Raw genomic sequence first — 22325 nt, 5'->3', positions numbered from 1 at the left:
GTGGGGGAAGTAACACACAATAGGGGGGGATATGAAGTGGTGGGAAGTAGTGAGAGTTTAAGAGACAGAAGAAGCAGGGTAGGCAAGTTTAAAACGATGGGTTTTGGGTGCTCTTTTAATTGAGCAAAAAGTAGTAAAAATAGGACGAGGAAAACCAATTACAGAGAGTTGGGGCAGTTCTAGAAAAGTCTTGGAGCCGTGCGAGTGATGAGGTTATGAGTGAGGAAGTCATTAGTAGGTCATTGGAGGAGCAGAGAGAGCGGCTGGGGGAGTATTTTTCAGGTAAGTGGGACAATGACTGTGGAGGAATTTGAAGACAGAGCACAGGAGCTTGAATTAGATTCTAAGATTAAATGGAAGCCAAATAAGAGAACTACAAAGTGATTCAGCAGAAGAGAAGTGGATCTTAAAGCTTTTATTTAGCTGTCAAGACTTTTTATTAAGGCAGCTATAATTTCAGGGCATGGCATTATGCACTTTATGGCATGGCTCTTGGATAGCCTGCATGGAAAAAGGTTTAGAAACACAGGAAGAAGTGTACCTGTCTGTGAACGGAGGAGCAGTGTATTAGTACTCAGTACAAGTTGATTTAAGTCAATACAGAATAACTTACTGGCCTGGGTTTGATTTTAGTGACTTGTAGTTGGAATGTAGGTGTTGTAACAGCCCATGTACACATACCATTGTATGAAGTATAAAAACACCGAAGAGAGACGCCGAAATAGGAAAAAGTATGTTGCCATTTTATTTTAAATAGCCTTTATTAAATAAAAGAACACTATAGTGGAGAATTAAACACTGATATTTACATAGGGGATGTCGTTTAGCTGCTCAATATTTACACTATATGGCCAATGATTTACCATCACTCCTATAGGAGTTTGTTGGACATCCTATTCTAAAAACCATAAACATTAATATAGGGGTGGCCTTTGTCATGTGGCTATAACAGCCTCCATTCTTCTGGGAAGGCTTTTTTGGAGTTTGTGGAAATGTTTGCCTATTTGACAGAAAAAAGCATGTTTGAGGTTAAATAGTGTTGTTGCACAAGAAGACCTGACTCATAGTCTGAGTTTCAATATATCTTGATAAGTTTATATCAGGGCTTTGGGGAGGCCACTCACCAAACTCATCAAACCATGAAATTGTCTTTGTGTACACGGGCCATGCTGGAACAGAAAAGGGCCTTTCCCAAACTGTTACCACAAGGTTGAATTTGCATTTGTCCAAAATATCTCAGTATGCAAAAGCTTTATTATTACTGATAACTGGAAACATCTGAAATAAATAATTTGAAAGGCTGTTCCTACTTTTTATTATATTGTGTAAGTTTTCATCTAGGCTTTGTGGTGCTCCAGTTCACCTAGGCTTTTTTGTTGGTTTTATATGAACCCATTTTGCTTACCTTATCTGTTTTCTGCCTAATTTAGAAATGTTATAATTGTGGATTTTTGATGATTTGTGATTGCAGCAACCATCAAGGTAAACGTTTGCAGACCCTTCCAACAAACAGGGGAGTGTCTGGGTGTTGTGTGGATAATAAAATATAAAATTAGATTAAAGTTCCTCTAATGCCTCCAGTTTTTTATTTAGGTATTTTCCAATATGTTTATTACAATTAATTTACCTATTTTTTTATTTGGAAAATAATGCTAGGAAACTAAACTTTTTCTACACCATTCCAGTTCTTTGAGTTTTTTTTTTTATTTTCAATCCTTTCTCAAAGCTTTTGCATGCTGTCAATCTGAAGAGCTGTGGTGCGGTGATTCATTAATAGGTCTTTAAATGATGCCAACATTTGAACCACTTTATCAGCAGCAGAAAAGGTGACAATCCTGCAGTGAATTTACTGCAAAAGAAGTGTTGTCACCCTTTTAAAAGATGTTTCTATCTAGTGGCTCTGGCGTCCTTCTCCTGACCCTGCCGGGGGGCGCACTGGCCAGAGCCACAGACCATGCCCCCCGTATGGATCGCAGGCTCAGAGTGGTGGGCAGGTTGTCTCTGGACAGTCAGACCTGCGATGGGACAGTGGGCAGGTTCTGGCATCATGACGTGACTCTGGGGGAAGTTCCTTCCCCTTTGAGTGACACACGGCTCCCCGTGCATGCACGGTCCATAGTCCGTGAAATTAGCAGTCCATGAGCTTTCATATATGTTAGCGACCACTGCTCTACAGGCATGATCAAAGGACTTCTACAAAGTGTTACAGGGGGTACATAGACAAACATAGAACCTATTCTTAAGGGTATGGACAGCCTACCCTTCATACAGTATGTAATTTGGTATTTTAACAATAGATTTAATTTATGGAGAACTGTGAACTGTGAGACTTCATACCATCTGCAGTGATGTAAACTACAATAAACAGTTGTCTGCCTTTATTCTCTACAAATGCAAGTAAGCGTAGCTAGCCCGTATCCATCCATGCCAGTGCTCCATGTTGATATTCCCAATGATAGTATTCCCAATTATAGTTTATCATCAAGACATCTTACTAGTTTAGATGTTTTTTTTTTTATTGACTCTACTGGTAATCCATTAAAAAATAATGGGAATTCTCAACCAACATTTTTTTACAATATCAGTTAAAAATTATTTGGGAAATCCCATTCTTCGTTCATTCCAGGAGCACTTCCTAACACCACCAGCCAATAGGAGTTCTCCTTAAGTTGGAGAACACTTCCATTGGATCGAAGTTGTTAGAGAGTGCAAATGGTGGCTCTGCTTGTTGATGGGGGTAATGGCAACAACCAGGTAAATTATCAATATTAAGGAAATATCTGTTGTTTACATTGGTTGTCGACTCATTTAATAAAACAGTCCAAGGCTGGAGAGGATACTTTCATCAGTGAAGTTGGGGGATCCAGCAAACCTGGAATGGATTTCTTCCAAGTAATTTGCTATTTCCTAGCATATGTTTTGAATCCTTGACCAGATCTATTCCAGGTTTCCTGGATCACCCAGCTTCACTGATAAAAGTGTATCCTCTCCAGCCTTGGAGAGTTTCAATAAATCAGGTCCATTGAGTGGCATATGGCCACCTTAGGTAGCTTCTTCAATAGCATGCTGGAAATTTAGTTCTTCACCAGCTGGTGAGTGTGAAGCCCCCTGCTCTCCCATTAGCGATCTCTGCCCCTATGAGCACAGACACACATTTCAAGCTGCTTTAATCAAACAAATGAGCCCGAACACGTGTTCTCACACAGGAATACTCCGGCTTTGTTTGATGCTGGCATTCCTACTGAACACACACAGCATTGGACCGACTGTTTTCCTACCGCTGTGACTTCTTCCACATTTCATAATTATAACAACAGTAATGTAATATTAAAGAGGTGGCGTAGACCTCGGAGACTCCTTTAGACCAATATATGCTTTGTAAATGTGAGCCCTTATTTTTATAAGACTTGCAAAAGTCTGCTGGCCAGTGCACATGATAAATGAGCTATATAGAGGAATGTGAATACAGAGTATTGTCATTATATTGGACCATAAGTGTTCATAAAATGCCAGGAGCGATTAGGGAGTATAAAGGACTGCTGGCAATAAATGAATATTTCATTCTCTTTCCTAGTTTTTAATTTATATTGAGAGCACAAAATAAAGAACAAGGACAAGTTAGGACATTTTGACACCTTTGTTCTATTAAGTATCCCATATTCTATATAGTGTTCCAATGATTAAGAAAAAGATATAAAGGTTTTCCTGGCTCCATTGGAGACGTTTACACTCAGTTCCACCTTAAATAAGAAGTGAAAGGAACACATAAACATCCACAAAAGCAAATATTAAATTTGCTTCCTCAAGTAGATTAAAGCAAAGCAAGAACCCCTCAGATTTTCATTTCTGTCTATGCTTGTTGCAAATTTTCCTTTGCTTCCTGCCCTGGATAGCAGTAAAAACATGACAGGAGTTGTAATCTATCTCCACTCTATCCAAAAGTAAGAGAAGAGCGACTTGGCTGTTTCTGATTTTTGTTTTTGGCGTCGGTGTTTGGAAGGAAAGCTAATTACTCGCATTAAATTTTAACTTGTTACTCCAAAGCCTTGCTGGTGTACTGAGTCTTATTGTACTCAGGACCAAGCCAACCATGGAAGCCTGTGGGATCACAGAGACAATTGTTAGTGTCCTTGTAAAAAAAAACTAGGTTCAGTATGATCATGGGCTGACACTACCCTATTGTCTTAAAAAGGATACGATTATGGCAATAATCACCTTAAGGAAATCACTTACGTGGCATCACGAGGTTACTGCTGAGGACTGGCAAACATTGGGCTTCCATTTAGCCAAGAGAAAAGCCATTGATCTTACCAGGGGAAAGACTATGTATCTTGCCATAAAACCTAACAATCTAATAATTTTAGCCCTTTCCATCATAATGGGTCAGTATCACATGTGGGTATTAGCTATGGGGTTCTGCACGTAATACAACTTTCCTGGGAACATCCACTTAGACTGTCATGCACCCATCAAGGCATTTTGATATTTGCATCACTCCTTCCAAGAGCCAACCTACTTAATATTTCTACTTTGGAATATTAGCTAATTCCCTCTTTGAACTGAAAGTAGTTAGGAACTTTTAAACACACCATTTTCAAATTCTATTTACAGAAAATATAGCAAAGTAAAGGTACTTTTTTTGCATCAGGAAGAGTGATAACCCTTGGTGGCGTAGGTCAGAAATCTGGGTATCTTTTTTGTCTGAGCCTCTTGGAGACACAGGACACCCGTAGGTGTTTCAGCCCACCCTTGTCATCCTGTAACTAAAATATCCATTTTAGCACAAATACTTTAATTATCTGGCCAAGTGTTCTCTCCTCTGTCACTTAGTCACCCCCACTTGGACCCACTCGCATGACTTTTTTTTTCAAATATTGACAATGAATCTAACAGAACAATGATGCCTTGTTTTCCCCAATTATAAGCGTCCCGTTTAGGAGTATGCCTGGTGTCGCCAGTTATGTCCAGAATGTGTTTTTTCCTGGAAGACTAATAAAGTAGGACTTGGCTCTTTCACGCACCTGGAAAATTGTCTGCAGACGCCTAGTGTTTCAGTCCTCTGCTGGCTTTATCCAGGGTGGCAGAGGGCTGTGTCTTTTTACTTGCTTCCTGGAGCTTTTCCTGTACCCATCACCTCTTGTCGGTGGCAGGCTCTTTCTTTTCCCTCCTCATGAAGATCTCTGGGTTCATGCAGAATGGTAGCTGCACAGGAGTCACAGGGTTGTGACATTTGGTTAAGGTGTTAATGCGTTGACAAGGAATAAGGAGAGACAGATGTTTTATTACTCTTAAAATTTCCTGTGAGGTTGGAGAAAAGATGATGAAGCCATACATTAGTAGTATAAGAAAACCTAAACATTGAAATGTCTTATAGGCTTTAACATATTAATGCCATTTTAAAGAACTTTTTAATTCTTTAAAAGCTGCAGATTTTAGAGGAAAGCCAATTAACCTCACTGCATGTTTTTGGAATGTGGGAGGAAACCGGAGTACATGGGGAGAACCTGCAAACTCCATGCAGATAGTGTCCTGACTGAGATTCAAACCTGGGACCTAGGCAAGAGTGCTACCTCTGAGCAACCATGCCGCCCAAACCCAGCAATACCCGCTTCCCCTGAACTTGCTGAGACTGAATGAATTCCTGCAATCAAGGAGGAGAAGAAGGGATCAGAATGAGCCCCCCTCAATTCTCACCTTTCATTGTAGGATGCTGCCAACTTGTCCCTTCTTCTCTTCCTTGTTTGCAGGAATTCATTCAGTCCCAGCAAGTGTAGGGGGAATGGGGATTTCTGGGTATTCTGGCAACCAACACTGAGCCACACATGCAAAAAGCTTCCTGCAGAAAGGATATTGCCTGCCCCCTTCTAAAATATTGCCCTGCCTAGTCTTTAAGGAGGAACTAAACCCAAAAAGTGCCTAAAACAAAAAAATCCACTTACCTTCAATCCCGCGGGGCAGTCTGATGCATCCTACATGATGAGGTCTCTTCCATCGGGTCCTGCGTTGTCTCGCCATACGTTTGCACGCCACCATCTCTGTCTCTTCTTCCTAGTTCTTCTTCCTACGTCCCCCCTCCCAGGTGCAAGATCGGGTGACATAGGTTGTAAAAAAAATCTTGCTGATCTCGCTGTGCATGTGTGATTTTTTTCCCCCTACAAAAAGGCTCCTTCTGCGCATGCCCAAGATGTTTGGGCATGCGCAGAAGGAGCACCTAAGAGCTTCTTGGGATGCGTGACGTAGGTATCCTGGGAGGCTTTGCGTTCCCATTCATTCTTGATCGCCGTAAAAACAGAATTTTTACTTAACATAAAAGGGTTGTCTACCCTTTAGGTACGCTTTAAGGCTTGTTGAAGGGCTTGTACCAAATGACAATGTGGAGAGCTTGGAGAATTCAAGCTAAGTGCTTTGTGATACATTTTATGTTTTATTACTGCTTATGGAATGCAACTTTTAGAGCTGTTGAAGTGAATTTTCCCCTTTATAGCCATTGCATTGGCTGGCTCAGATAACTAGAAGTTCATGTGTACCAGATAAATGAGATACATAGATGCCCATCCTAATATGTTATTTTTTCTCCCAACCAGCACTTCTCAGATGCTCTGGATGAATTCTCCAATGAACTCTTCAACAGTTTTTTTGATGACCCTCCTCTGCTGGACCGGGATGCCTTACTGGATATGGAAGTGGAGAGCCCGGCTCCTCCCATACAGGTTGAGCACAGTTATTCGCTAAGTGAAGACTCCGCCCCACAGAGTCCCGCTCAGACCATTAAAGAGGAAGATGAAGATAGCCCTAGTGGTAAGCAGCACTGCAGCCATAGCATTGTACGGTCCTTGTGGCTTTTTATAGCAATTAAGCCCGTCCACTATAAAACGTATTACAATGTAATATTATGTAATGATTTATATTATTGTGACAAATTAACAATCCATCACTCGGTAAAGATGCAGAAAGTAATAGTAAAGTTTTAGTAAAAGTTTTAGCAGTAAAATGATCCCTGCTGCCTGGCCAACAAAAAAAGTCACACGCTGTAATATTTTGTTGGACCTCCTTCAGCTTTGATTACAGCACACATTCGCCGTGGCATTATTTCGATAAGCTTATGCAATGTCACAACATTTATTGAGTTTGCCAAGATCTTGTATTGATAATGGGAGACTTGGAGTGCTGTGCAAAATCTTCTCCAGCATAAACCAAAGATTCTCATTGGGGTTAAGGTCCTGACTATGTGGTGGCCAATCCATGTGTAAAATAGTCTCCCTGAACCACTCTTTCACAATTTGAGTCTGATGAGTGCTGGCATTTCCATCTTGGAATATGTCTGTGCCATCAGGGAAGAAAAGGCTATTGATGGAAAAACTTGCTCATTCAGATAATCAGCTGACCTTTTTTTTGGGCACATTACATTGCTGAACTTAGACCTGACCAACTAAAGCAACCCCTGCATATTTGGTTAGTTAGGTGGTGACTTTTTATGCCATTGTTTAGGTAACAAAAAATAGGCAGGACGGGGATACACAGATGGAAATATCCATTTGTATACTTTATTCCCACTGTGCCAACTGTAAATGGGTTTATGTCTGTTTGTGGCCTTTCCATTTCTAGGAAATCCTTACTTCTGTATAAGGATGGTAAAATCTTCACAAAGCAATATTAGGAACATACCAGAGGCTTCCACCCTACTCTGCACCATCTAAAATAAAATATTTTTTCTGGATTTGGTCTCTTAGTACCCCCACCTCTTTCTTACTATTCCAGATTTGCAGCCTGTGCTTACTTTGGTCCCCACAATATCCTATATGTGTAGTTTGGAATCTCCGCCATCCCTTTGGATATGCATCATTTCACAGGGGTTGAACTGTAAAATAGGCAGTTAGTAGTCAGCAGTCACTGCAGGAGATAATAAGAATGGAACGAGTTAACTGAAAGATTTATAGCCTTTGCAGCTCAGCTGCTTAAATTAACAGCAGATGTTGTGCACATGTAAATGGAAGTGGATGATGCTCTTTTGCAGCGGAGAAGTTGGGATTTTCCAGATATTCAGTCAGAATGCAGAGAGATACATTCTTTTCACTAGATTACCTTCTCAGCTCTCTTAGGGTAATAATAAGAATGGATATCTCCTGGACACCGCTGCATCATAAGCTGCCTTCCATTTTAATTTATGCTTGGGGCTCCTGTAAAGTGCAGTTGTTGGGGAATACAATCTTAAAGTAGAAACTATTTTTCAATTTATCAAAGTTTTAGAATATTTTGGATGCTAAAATGAATTCTAGACAGATTTAAAATGTATTTTTTAATAAATCATTTAATGCATTTGATTTAATCAATATTAATACAGGAATTCACCTTGGCATCAGCTTTTTGCAATCCATGGACAGTAGAGCACAGACTAGGAGAGGCAAAAGCAGCACAAACAATTGTTCCGCATTTCTTATGCGCTGACAAGGATTGCAATGAAATGAGAGACAGATGAACTCATTAGTGTGCTGCTTCTCCTTTAGGGCCATTTCAGATTTGTTGGCCGCAGCATTTTACAGCAGGCCCAACCATATTCCCAACTCGTCCCATTCAATAAATGCTCGCGGATGGGAAATGTTTTGTGCATTTAATTGCATGCAAATGAAGTTATGGTTGATCATGGTTCCTGGATGTGGCAAGTTGCTTCCTCTGTAGGAAGGGCAACTCATGCAAACACGTTAGCTGCAGTGCAGTTTGCCTCTCCTGGGCGCAAAGCCTTACTCTCCATCAGTTTGCTGGTGTTCCTTTACTGGTGGAGGTGATCATACATTTTCCTTGTAGAGGATTAACCAATATGTCTTTCACTTTTAGAACCTGGAAGTGCAGTGTGGGCCTTGGAGCACGAGCTATGTTCATTACTGGTTAAACAAGAACAGAACTTGTTATCACAGGCAGAGCCCGCATACTCAAGTGCACCTCTGGAACAAGCATTAGGGCCAGGGGTTCTTCAGAATGACGAAGTGAGTACATGAAATTTTCCATTACCAGAATGCTCTGTCAAATTTATTTGGTGTAAAAAGTTGTTATCTATTGGCCAATTATGTTTATGGCTGCTTTGGGGCAACATGGACTGTGTGAGACAGTATTGCATTGGTCATTCTGATAAGGAAGTCTATCAAGCCTGTTCTGCAGCATGAACAATTTTGGGGAAATGTCACAACTGGCATTCCCAACAAACAAACTGAGGTCATGACAAGAATAAGGGTAAAAAGTTCCAAAATTTGGGACTTTTAAGACCAATTTATTCAGGCTTATAGTTTAAAATCAATAAAATCACTTATTAATTACAATATTTGATAACACTGACAACTGCATAAAAACACACCACATTAACAAGTATCTCCTACAAGGACACCAAATTTAATGTTCTAACTGTCTACCCATTTCACGGAATCTGAGTCCGCTTCTTCAGGACAAGCAAGGAAATCTGTGGTTTTAACAAATGATCATACAATTAATATTTCAAAGTTTCATTATACATATCCATTTTTCTCAAAAGATGCATAATTAGGTAGTAAACTGAGGTCATGAAAAACTATTCAGCCCACTCATCTACCCACTTCCATGTCTACAGGAAACCTTAATCGATTGGATCATCCAAACATTTTTGATAAATACTAGAGGAATAAACCATCTGAGAGTCTTTTTCCAAGCCAATATTTGTACTGAATTGCTGATCCTGCACATTTGCTATGGATGGTTTGGAAATTTTATATTAATGTAATCTACCAGAAAAAGCTGAGATACAAAGGTGGACAGGAACACTTAACTCCAAAGTAACAAAGTCAAAAACTATGGCATTGAACTTTAACTTTGGTGGTGTATTCAAGGCAAGATATCCAAGCAAAATGAAACAAAATCCCACAACAAAACTTCCACAGGAAATGTGTGCCAAAATCTGGAAGACCTACATGCATGCAATTGTTAGTTGTAGATATGTGAGAATGTTTACCAATGCAACTGTAAAAGACTAGATCAAGCTGTTTTATGATAACCCTTAAAAGAAACTTTCCAGCACAGATCAAATTATATATTCCACATACTTTGCAAAAGAAGACTTCATTGACTTACCTTTCCAACCGCCACCACTTCACTGCTCATCTTTCTGGGCAAATACTTAGAAAGTTGGATGCCTGTTCTCCCATTGCTTCATGTGGCTCATGGGTCCTGTAGTGACTCAAAAGCCAACAGGGTAAACCAAAGTAATCAATGGGAGAACTGGAGAGGTATAAAATACTTTCAGAGCTGAAAACAAAGGAGCAGTGGCTTCTCAAGAAGCTGGTCATTGGGAAAGTAGTTATATGGTGTCTTCTTTTAAAAGGTTGTAAATAAAAGTTAGTCTGTACTGGCAATTTAAGTTGTTCTATGAGATTACTCTAAAATAATGTTCTGTATCCTCTTTCTTATAGAATGTCTCCAGGACACCAATATCACATATAAAGGTAGAACCAGGAGTACCAAACCATCTTCTGAATATACCACAAGGTGGGTAATGCTCCACACTATCTGTTACTCGGTACATTCTAGCAGCATCTTACCACTTGCTGTATAGGTTTGGTTGGCCATAGACAACCAGAGAGCTATCTGCCTTTCCTACAATGAACTGTGAGATGTGAGGACCTGTCATGATCTTCCAAAGCATGTCATGTCATTTAAACTATAATGGATTTAAAAAAATGCAGATTCCTTGTGATCTCCTCCCCCTTCCTCATCTCTATTACCTTTCTTGTGCACAGATTAGAGCATAGGAAGCTATCAGTTTACAAGATATTAATTGATATTTGCATTTATAAAATAAGTACAACAAAACATTTATCAATATATTTAGCAGACCGAAAATTAGCAAAGGAGAATAGTACATTGTTAGGATTTACATACACTATATTAAATGTCACTAACTTTTATATTTAGTGTTCTATGATCTTACATGATTTTTTTCCTCTTAGATGTACTGGGGGTCATGCCTTTAACCCCACCCAGTAGCCATAGCAGTGATAGCGATGGATCTCAAAGTCCGCGATCTCTTCCCCCTCCCAGTCCTGCCCGTCCAGTGGCCCGATCCTCTCATGCCATCTCATCATCACCGCTCCTTACTGCCCCTCATGTAAGTATCCTGGTTTTTATGGCAGCTGACATCTACAAGTTTCATTATCTGTATTTCGCATTGTAATAATTTTACTGGTGTTCAGAAACTGCAAGGGACATCGGGACCTCTCATGCTGACGGAAGAAGAAAGACGAACATTAGTCGCTGAGGGCTACCCCATTCCCACCAAACTTCCACTTACTAAAACTGAAGAGAAAGCCCTAAAGAGGGTGCGCAGGAAAATAAAGAACAAGGTGAGGAGGGGCTGCTGCAATGACCATTGAAAGAAAAGTATATATATATGTGTGTGTATTTTTAGTCCATAGTTTGAGGCATTATTTTTATATAGTATTATTATATTATAAGTTTTGAAATTGGATTTCACATTTTAACTTGCACTGGCATGCTTTTGCTATCTATTTGAACAATTCTCAATAAAATATTTCAATTTTATTCAAAGTTTTATGTTAGCTACTAGAGGAGCTTTTGGTGACCTAGTGACTTTTTATTTTAATGTTTATTCTTAGGTTCCTGTTTGGCTTTATTCTTTTTAAAATCTAGTAGAATCCCAGAATGCTCATGTACTGATGCATAATCTGCACAGATGCTATCTCCTTCTATGCCCCTGTAGGTAGATACATACCTGCATGTCATACAGGTAGAGGACCTAAGCCCAGCATTTTCCTACAATTTATCAACATCTCCACCTGGTACTCTTCTTTGATTTTTCTTTGACTGATCCTTTATCAGGTGACCACTCTATCAGGTTCTGTTGGGACATGATATTTTCTATTGGTGGGATCATTTGATAATTCCTATCACATTTATTGCCAGCATTTGGAGACAATAACAAGGTGGGAACACAACATGACACGTAGATTGTATGTGCCTGATTTAATAAAGCTCTCCAAGGCTGAAGAAGATACACTCTCATCATGGAAGCTGGGCGATACAAAATGCTGGAATGGATTTCTTAAAAGTCATTTGCTATTTGTTAGCAAATGTTTTCAATCCTGGACCAGATTTATTTCAGGATTACAGATGAAAGTGTATCCTCTCCAGCCTTGGAGAGCTTTCATAAATCAGGCCCAATGTTACAGGGAAAGATGTGTGGATAGGAGGTTAGAAGCAGGAGTGTGTAAAGGTTATGGTAAAGGAAATGTAGATAGAAGGTTACATAAAACAATATGTACGAGGGGGTGCTGAGAAGTTCCTGGCTTTGCTCAGAAAGAAGAGAGCCAGAGTTATGAAATAACACATTTATTCAGCATATTCCCCCTGAGACTGATGCACTTGGTACAGCATAGTTGCAGCTTTTCTAGACTGTTCGAATAAATGTCCTTTGGTTGGGCTGCAAACTAGCTCCCAGCAGCATCATTGATGTCAGAAATGTCCTCAAAACCTTGCCCCTTCAGGTGTTTCTTCGATTTCGGGAACATCTAGTAGTCCGAAGGGACCAGGTCAGCTCAGTAAGCGGGATGGTGGACCAATTGGAAACCCAGGGTGTTCAATTTGGCAGCCACAATGTTGGACGTGTGTGTAGGTGCATTGTCCTGCGTCTTAAAACCAGCTGGTCCAGGAAGTTAGCATAATACTGTCCGGTGATACTAGAGCCCTGAGGTAGGTAGTCCACCAACAGAATACGATCTTTGTCCCAGAAAACGAACGCCATGACTTTTTTGGCACATTTTTGGCTTCAGAACTTCTTCGGCCGTGGGGACCCGCTGTGGCCCCATTCCTGTGACTGTTCCTTTGTTTCAGGATCATAGATGTGGAGCCAGGTTTCATCCTCAGTCACTAACCCAGCCAAAAAGTCCTGTGCAGCTTCAAAATGGCCAAAACTGCTTTGGATGCTTCAACTCGTTCCTTCTTCTGATCACTGTTCAAACATTGCTCCACTTCGCTGAAAGCTTGCGCATGTCTAGTATAGTGGTGATAACAAACCCAACACGCTCCCGTGAGATGTCAAGTATCTGGGCTTTCTTTTTTGCGGATATTCGCTGCTCCTCAATAATCAGCTCATGGACAGCATCGCAGGTTGCCAGGTCAGTTGAGGTTGGGGGCCGCCAACTGCGGGACTCATCTTCAACGGTGAAATGCCCAGTCTTGAAACAAGATATCCAGGTTTTGGCAGTGCTGTAGGAAGGACACTTCTCCCCAAGTGGTTGTTACATCTCAGTGTGAATGTCCTTTGCTGACTTTCCCTGGAGAAACAAAAATCTCATGACGCCCTGTAACTCCGACGATGTGAAACTTGCTTGTGCCTCTGCCATCACAGCTTCACAAAGACCTGATATTTGCACAGTACATACTAAGATATTAGGCTGTCATATGTCCCCACACTCATTTTTCTATTTCATCTGGAAGGGGGCAAAGCCAGGAAATTCTCTGCACCCCCATGTAAAAAGGAAGCTACATGAAAGAATGTGCAGATGTTAGGTAACATTAAAAGTGGGTTTGCATGAGGGAGGTAGCATGAAAGGTGATATATAATGGAGTTGCAGGGAAGAATGTGAAGATGGAAGGTTGAAGAAAGAATCTGTTGGGAGGTTGCAAGAAAGGATGTGTAAAATCAAAGTTACAAGAAAGGATATGTAAAAGCGAACTTACAAGGAATGATGTGTAAATGGGAGAATACAGGGAAGGATGGGTACACAGGAGGTCACAAGCAAGAATATGTAGATGGGTATAAAAAAGTATTGATAGGTTGTCAAGTTACAGGGAAGGATGCGTACAGGTAGTCCCCGGGTTACATACGAGATAGGGACTGTAGGTTTGTTCTTAAGTTGAATTTGTATGTAAGTTAGACAGACAAATTATTTTAATAAATGCAATTAGGACAGGTGTTTGTATGAACTTAATATTCGACAGCGTGGTGTCATTTACTTTGTAAAATCCTCACTGTGAGCTAATCACAAACAAAGCAAAACAAAAAAAATCTTTATGGAGCCTAGACATTCATTAACTTATGGAGCAAGCTGCACTTTGATATGCAAAAAAAAAACAATTGCAGAGTTTGTCTTAGTCTTTTTTAGGAGTTACAACCAAAAGATTCCTTCTACAAGCCATGCAACCCCCCCCCCTCCTCCTATCAAGCCCCCGTCCTCCACACGAACAAGCAGGGAAACTCCGTTTGTATCTAGGAGGCTTCCGTATGTCGGATGTCCTTAACTCTGGAACTACCTGTACATGGAAGGTTTTAGGAAATGATGGGTAGATGGTAAGGTTGCAGGGAAGGATGTGTAAATGGGAGATTACCGGGAAGGATGGGTAGATGGGAAAGTTGCAGGAAATGATGTGTATTTGGGAGGTTACAGGGACTTTTGGGTGGATAGGTGTCACAAGGAACAAATGTAGATGGATTACAAGAAATAACTGGTAGATAGGTTACAGGGCAGGATGTGTTCATGGTGGTTAACAGGGAAGAACTGAAGACTATAGGAATACATTTGTGGATTGAAGCTTCTGCCAATGATATCAGGTGTGATCTGTTGCCTTTTTTTGTTTCCCGTTCATAGATCTCAGCCCAAGAAAGCCGGAGGAAGAAGAAAGAATATGTGGAGTGCTTGGAAAAGAAGTGAGTTGTGAAATGTGTGTACATCGCTTCTTTCAGTCCTCCTTTCGCTGACATTTCTTTGTTTTGTCCTTCTAAGTTTGTTATTGTGTTATGTTGACCAGTAGCGTACCATTTACCATAATATTATGTCATTGTTATTGTTACTGTGTTGTTAGATTGTGTCTCTTGTGTATTCTATTTCACCCTATAAATGAAACCTTTTAGGTTTTTATATCTTGGGAACTCCAATGGGTAGAATTCCCTCTTGTGCCTGTCCCCCTTCCACATCTATACAAAGCTGTCACCCTCTGATAGCAGAACTTCCACTGGAAGAACATTACTGCTTTGGGCTGAACTGGGAATTCTGACAGTAATAGCTCATCATTGGACATCTCAATGGATATAAGTATCCAAAATGTGATCTAACTTAGCAAAAAACTGAAAATCAGTACTGGGTGGGCTGTACCTTTTTTATTATTATGGTGGCTAATCTTTCTGATTGTATTCTTTCTTTTTAGGGTAGAATCTTTCACATCACAGAACAGTGAGCTGTGGAAAAAAGTGGAGAGTTTGGAAAATGCCAACAGGTGAGAGGCTTTCAGGTGCCATAGTCCAGTGACCAACACCATTTAGGGCCTTTGTGTACAAAACATTGTAAAAAATAATAAACTTTGTTTGGCACCCATCATGCTTGACACAACCTAGCCGGTTCTTATCTGGTTCCTGGACCAGGCTGTGTTACTTTACTGCTGTGCAGTCTGTAGGGAGGTCCAGGAGTTGATGGTGCTGTGTGGAAGAGGTATCTGTAATAGCAGACTGGCTGAACAGATTAGCAAATCATTTAAAGAAGGTTAGCTCAATAACATATGTATTTCAACTGTGTATTTATATGTTTGCCTGTAGACCAAATTAAACCTAAATAGAATGACTTCTATTTGACTTTTAATGACTTCTGCACTGCAGGCAGTAACAGTAATTTATTCAATAATAAAGATTTTATTGCATTCTTTTATTTATAGTCCAGTCTCCTATTAGACACTGCAGGAGCAGCAGGTGAGACTAGTGAGACCAACCCTTTACTTTCTTATTGGGGTTGATATACATCTATAATTTAGGCTGTTCACGTAGCAAAGTGAATTACTTCCTTCCAAGGTTAGAATTTTTTTTTCGTATGTGATTGGGTATTCTTTGCAAAGTGAACTAGCATCAAATTCTCCATACTTAGTGACTTGTCCTTTGCAAGGTAATAATTCACCTTGGTAGATAAACTGCCTGATTTAATTTAGAAAATCACACCTTGTCTGTGTGTAAAAACCTTAATTGGCTTATATTGATGCCCATCCCTTTCTCTGAAAAACTGCCATTCTCATGTACTACAAATCTATATAAAAATACATTTAATGGAATAAATGAATCTATATCTGAACAAAATGCTAATATTAATATATCAATATAGAATGTGGGTTTATTAATCTATAACTGCGAAAATAAGCTGTCAGTGACCTTTGAATTGTATGGGCAGCAAAGTGTGCCTGGCAGCTGTTGGCACATGTGCACGACACAAGGACTTCTGGAATAAAAATTAAACAATTCACTTGAAATCTGTAAAATGCAAAATGGGCCATGTGGGAAATAAATTCAAGAATTTCAAAAAGTTCTCTCCAGTTTGTGCCAAAGTGAGATTTCATCACCACCTAGCGTTCATGCTGGAAATTGCAGCAACTCTTTAAATTCACAGATACTGTAGATGCAAGGATTGCATGAAATCTGAACTGCTTGAAATCTGCCTTATAATTTACCGGCACAGTTATATTTATTTATTTAATTCCATTCTTTAGGTCTCTGCTACAGCAGCTACAAAAGCTGCAGGCTTTGGTAACAGGGAAAGTGCCACGACCCTGCAAACTGGCTGCAACGCAAACAGGAACTTGCCTAATGGTATGTGCCTACTAATGAATCTTCTATGACAGTGACCAATGTTTCTGACAAGGGAACTGATATACCTTTAAATGACATTCATTATTGGATTGTGTTCTCTTAAAAGTTGTAATTTTGTGTAAAATGTTGAAATAAGGAACCCCCAACTCGGTGGCCACATTATTAGATGTGTCAATCTAGTACGGGTCAGGACACCCTTTTCAGGAAAATACATTTTGAATTATAGTTTGTGGTGACTTCTTACCATTGTCTTTATAATACCACCCCAACCCCAAGGAAAAGGTTGGATTGATCTATGAGTTCATGGTATACATGCCAAACTCTGACCTTGCCAACTCAGATCAGAATAGACAGTAGGGTAGACTTTGGGTAAAATTAAAACAGTCTGATTTGTTAAAGCTCTCTATGAATGGGGAAGATAGACTATAATGGGGGGACCTGGGTGATCATGCAAGCCTTGAATAGATTTGGTCCAGAATTGAAAACATTTGCCACCCTATAGCAAATGTTTTTTTAAGAAATCAATTCAAGGTTTGCTTTATCACCCAGGTTCTCCCATGATAGTCTACCGTCTCCATACTTGGACAACTTTAATAAATCAGACTGATTGTATATATGATGCCATCATGGTGGACAGGAACACAGAAATTCTAAGGTAGCTGGGAACAGAACCACGACTTCATTGATGGAGGCACCAAGAGATTTTGGAAATGTATCTTTGATTTCTAGTATGGTTCAATCTCTCTGTAAGGGTCTATTCTCATCTTTCTGTACATTAGGCAGCGGTCGCCAACTTTTTCGGACCTACAGACCACTAAATTCACAGACTCTGGACCACATGTGGGGAGCTGTGTGTAACTCAAAGGGGAAGTAACGTCCCCCCATAGTGACGTCATGATTCCAAAACCTTTCCACTCTACCATTACAGATCTGAGCCTGTGTCCAGAGACACAACTCACCCACCGCCCTGAGCCTACAATCTGTACAGGAGACGTGTCCTGCGGCTCTGGCTGTTGCTCCTCCCTGGTGGGGTCCTTCTCCGGCCAGAGCCGTAGACCACCAAATATTATTATGCATTATATGTATTATGCACATTAGATGGCCCTTACTGCATATAAATTTGCTGTGATATTTATTTTTAGTACATCTGAGTCAGTAAGATGGTGCAGTTTCTGGAGTGTGTCATGAAACATGGGGGATTGGTGTAGGTCCCAGAGTTGTTATTATAGATGTTGGGTAGGAAACATCATTATAAGGAGCAGAACTGTTCATTGAGGGTGGACTAGATGACGAGTTGGGTAAAGTGAAATAAGAAAAGGTAAAATGTGCATTGGGGCACCATTATTAACAAACAGTAAAATGCTGCGGTGCCAATATACTGTGTGTTACTGTGAAATGCTTGGTAATTCAGAAATGGTACTCTTGCTTGGAGTGACCTTTTGGGTACACTATGGGAAATTATTTTAAAATACCAGCAACTATAACCATGTAGTATCCTTACCACAGTGATACAAGCACCACATGTCTAAATTAAGCAGAAACCAGTTAACCAACTGGCATATTTTTAGCTTATGGGAGGAAACAGAAGTAGCTGGTGGAAATCCACACAAACACAAGAAAGACATATAAACTCCATGCAAACAGAAGTGTGGTCGGAATCAGTTTTTGGACCCAGGGCGGCGCGCCTAAACTTTTTCCCACTAGGTTGCCAAAAGTAAAAATTGTTGTCCACTGTGCCAGCATACAAAGGGGCTGTATGGGTGTTCCAATTACTGAGTGTTCTGCTTCATGTGTAACTGTGTGCTGTGTGTGAACATTGGTCTGTGTGCTTTACTAGTACGATTGGACTCTCAAATTTAAAAAAGTTTTATTGGTTTTAATGAAACGAACAGCCTTTAATGTAATGATTCTTGAAGTGAAATTAAAAGTGTAGCGTTTACATGCCTTATGGCAAGTGAGCATCTTTGTCCACCTTTATTGGCTGGAATACCGTATCCCCCATGCATAATTTATCCTGGCACCAAGGCATGCTGAGATTTGACACTTTAAAGCAGTTTGCTAGCAAGGTAGCAAGACTCATTTATTGCAGAGGAGACAATGGATGCCTGTTCTGTAATAGCAGCCTTCCTGGTAGCATTTATTTAAGGTAGTTTCACTTATACAAAGTAAACTAATTTCTTTTCCCTGACCCAACCTATCCGACTTCCCCCCCCCCCCATTGATGCCTACTTACCAACTTCCCATCCGTACGTCATAGGCCTTGTTTCATGCCTGCACCAGGTATATTGTAACACTATAAATCTTCAAATTGGGCTGTGTTATGAGGCCACAGGCAAGCATCAAAAAGTCATTGGGTTTGTAAGACAAACAAATGGCTACGCTGAAGTCCTTGGAATCTCTGTAAGTGGTAATCTGTGGAAGAGTGGGATGGAATAGGTTTGTTCAGGGTAAATAGGGGGGGGCTTAGCTCCATTTTTATAAAATGCACCTAAGGCTTTGCCATGTTGAACAAGACAAACTCTGCAGTTGTTTCTTTTTGCATATCAAAACACAGCTTGCTCCAGAAGTTAATGAATTAATAGGCTCCATAAAGATTTTGCTTTGTTTGTGATTAACTCACAGTGAGGATTTTATACAGTAACTGACACCATGCTGCCTAATAAACTGTTGAGACAACATCATTCCTAATTGCTATTAAAATATTGTACCTGTTCCTACTTACATACAAATTCAACTTAAGAACAAACCTACAGTCCCTATCTCGTATGTAACCCGGGGACTACCTGTATAAACTTGTTTTAAATGTGTCTCTTGAAAGTGTATGGTATATAAAAAAAGTGGGCCTTGGTAAGCATGTCACACTAACAAACTAACCTCCTCTACCATCTCTTTATCATTGACTTGCCTATCCCAGGTGTAAGTTTCTTTGCCTACTTCAGGACTAACCAACTAACAAGTTTAGTGTATGATCTATCCCTCTGATATCTTTCTCCTCTCTGCAGGTTGTGGTACTGTGTTTTATTCTTGCCTTTGGGTCCATGATTCCATCCTTCCCAGAATTCTCTTCGGGGTCTCAGACAGTGAAAACGTCCCCTCCCTTGGCACCTGACTTGTATACCCTCAGCCAGAGTAAGACAGCCACATGAACACTCTGTACTTACCTTTGTCAGCAGCAGGAAACTTTGAGTTGTGACTTTGAGCTGATGTCAATGCATAATGGACATTAGACAAAAGTCTAATGATTTATTTCATGCGCTGTCCATGCATGCTTTAAATTTTCATGAGATCGATGATTTAGATGTCATTAGGCAATTTAATCGCTCAGATGTGAAAATTGATCGTTTGATACAACAGCATTAGAAAAGTTTACTGCCTTGATTTGATGATCGCTATTCATGTCAAAGTTAATAAGAAGTTGGCACCTGTCCCTTTGTTTCATTCTTTCTATTGATCCCAAACAGCACTTTGTGTGAGTCATAGTAGAAAGCAATGATGCTAGGAAAATTATCTCTTTTGTGAATTCCTGAAATGATTGGAAATTTCTAGCTCTTTAAATCTTTTCCATTTTCAGTTCCTTGTTTTTAATACTTAAATATTACATTGTGAAAGGGAAATAATTACAATTGAAAAAGATTTAAACATGTGACATTTTTAACAATTTAAATGTAAATTGTCTAAATACATTTCAGATACATACAAACAGATTTTTTAATCATTCCATCCTTTATGCTAAACTTAAAACATAAACAAAATAATATGAGCCACAAATATATTTTAAGCATGCTCAGAATGCTCAGAATAATAAATTATTCCATGTCTAATCATCTGTAATTTTTCTTCATAATAAATTCCAAGTCACCTTGTGCACACTAAAGTTGGAAACAGATAATCAGGAGGCAAAGTTGAGATACCTCAATGAGACAGAGACAATGGGCCAGATTTATTAAAGCCCTCCAAGGCTGGAGAAGATACACTTTCATCAGTGAACTTGGGTGATCCAGCAAACCTGGAATGGATTTCTTAAAAGTCATTTGCTATTTGTTAGCAAATGTTTTCAATCCTGGACCAGATCCATTCCAGGTTTGCTGGATCACCAAGGTTCACTGATGTCTTCTCCAGCCTTGGAGAGCTTTAATAAATCAGGCCTAATGACAGAACTTTAGAATGGCAAAGGAAACAAGTATGCAATAGCCTTTGACAGTAATTCTCTGAAAATGGCACCTCCCTGACCCCTGTATTTACCATACCAGTGCTCTGTGGCAGCTTTTTGCTCCTCTACAGTTGGTGCTGAAACCCGGGGAACAGTATTTCGCCGTCATGTGACAGTGCCTGTGCCAAGAGATTGGCTTCTAGGCCCAGGCACTGTCACAGGTGAGCAGTTGGTTTGAAGAAATTGGTAAGCCCACCCTCTGTGGAGGAGCAGGTAGCAAAAAGAGAGCTCAGGTAAGGTAAGTATACTGTATGCCCACCATAGGCAAGGTGACCTTGCTTGTGTTTCTTCAAGTCTGAAATGCTGAACCAGTCAACGCTCTATTGATATGTTTTTACATTTTGGGTCAGACTGGTAAAGATAGACTATCATGGGAGAACCTGGGTGATCCTCAGGTTTTCCCATGATAGTCTATGACATAAAATCAGGCCCATTGTGACTGATTACATCAATTACTATTCTATTGTTGCCAAATAACTGACCTATACATTATGCTTCTGTTTTGCAGTCCGCTCCCGAAATCTCTTGTCCTACGACGAAGGGACCGGAGCTTCAGAAGAGGATACCATCCCAGGTCTGGGAATTCACAGAAGAGGAAGTTGGGCTGCCGACGCAGCAGTTCTCAGCAAACATCTCAAAAACACGGCTCACGAAAGGGACAAATACCTTGCCGAAACAGATCGCAAGAACCGGACACGTGGAGAGTTCACAAGACAAGAAGAGGGGTGAGTACTATATATGAGCAATAAGGGGCCTATGTCAGGATTTAAATAGATTATTTTTTTTATGCCATTTTAATTTGAAGGATGTAGGTAGGGGTGTCTGTATTTGTAAAAGTCATAGAAACAAGGAACTGTTTGATACAATCATTGGCAAGCTGCATCCATTCTGCAACTCAAGTCTATTTATTATTAATAACCAGTATTTCTATAGCATATTATGCAGCACTTTTGAAAGATCATCCCTCAAAGGGGCTCACAATCTTATATCCCTACCATAGTCATATGTCATTACCGAAGTCTAAGGACAATTTTTGAGGGAAAGTCAATGACCTAACTAATATCTAAAGACTATAAACACTAAGCAAAAGGGTTTTCCTACGAAGGACATGCAGATAATGTTCTGGAACTTAGCTTAGGAGCCTACCGGTACAAAAACTCCAACCACTTCGCTGGCAATATGGTGTATATCCAGTATTTTACCTTTTCTTGAAATATGCATGTGGAAGTAATTAAATCTTTGTATCACTCAAAAGTACCTTATATAGGTGAAAGTTACAATGTTGATTTTTTTAAGTGATGGCCTCTTCATCTGTGGGGAATTAGGGCCCTGACTATTGGAAGGAGAACAAGTCGTATAAATGATGTAGCACTATAGGTTCACTCTTTATTGCAATGTCTATGGATAGTAGGGATTGTGGAAAAGGTTTGAAGGGAGTGTTGACCTAAAACTTTTATAGCCACCTGGAAAGTTTCTCTGGTCTTTCCTGTTTTGCTTTCTATTAAGACTTTATTG

General features: G+C 40.0%; 1 protein-coding gene across 2 annotated transcripts in view; it reads left to right on the top strand.

The window, feature by feature from the left end:
• The window catches only part of CREB3L1 (cAMP responsive element binding protein 3 like 1), a 58849-nt gene that overhangs the window by 35089 nt on the left and 1435 nt on the right, over positions 1-22325 (top strand). Inside the window, exons 2-11 of one of the 2 annotated variants that reach the window (XM_072422042.1) lie at positions 6585-6798; positions 8833-8981; positions 10431-10506; positions 10968-11125; positions 11211-11360; positions 14625-14683; positions 15181-15249; positions 16501-16600; positions 19603-19729; positions 21319-21535. In XM_072422042.1, coding sequence (XP_072278143.1) covers positions 6585-6798; positions 8833-8981; positions 10431-10506; positions 10968-11125; positions 11211-11360; positions 14625-14683; positions 15181-15249; positions 16501-16600; positions 19603-19729; positions 21319-21535 — 1319 coding nt within the window. The remainder of the gene's footprint in view (positions 1-6584; positions 6799-8832; positions 8982-10430; positions 10507-10967; positions 11126-11210; positions 11361-14624; positions 14684-15180; positions 15250-16500; positions 16601-19602; positions 19730-21318; positions 21536-22325) is intronic. The other variant, XM_072422043.1, reaches the window with a different exon arrangement.

The sequence above is a fragment of the Pyxicephalus adspersus genome, chromosome 9, assembly GCF_032062135.1.
Source record: "Pyxicephalus adspersus chromosome 9, UCB_Pads_2.0, whole genome shotgun sequence".
NCBI classification, from domain to species: Eukaryota; Metazoa; Chordata; class Amphibia; order Anura; family Pyxicephalidae; genus Pyxicephalus; species Pyxicephalus adspersus.
The sequence above is the reverse complement of the archived record's forward strand: the minus strand, read 5'-3'. Positions and strand labels throughout refer to the sequence as shown.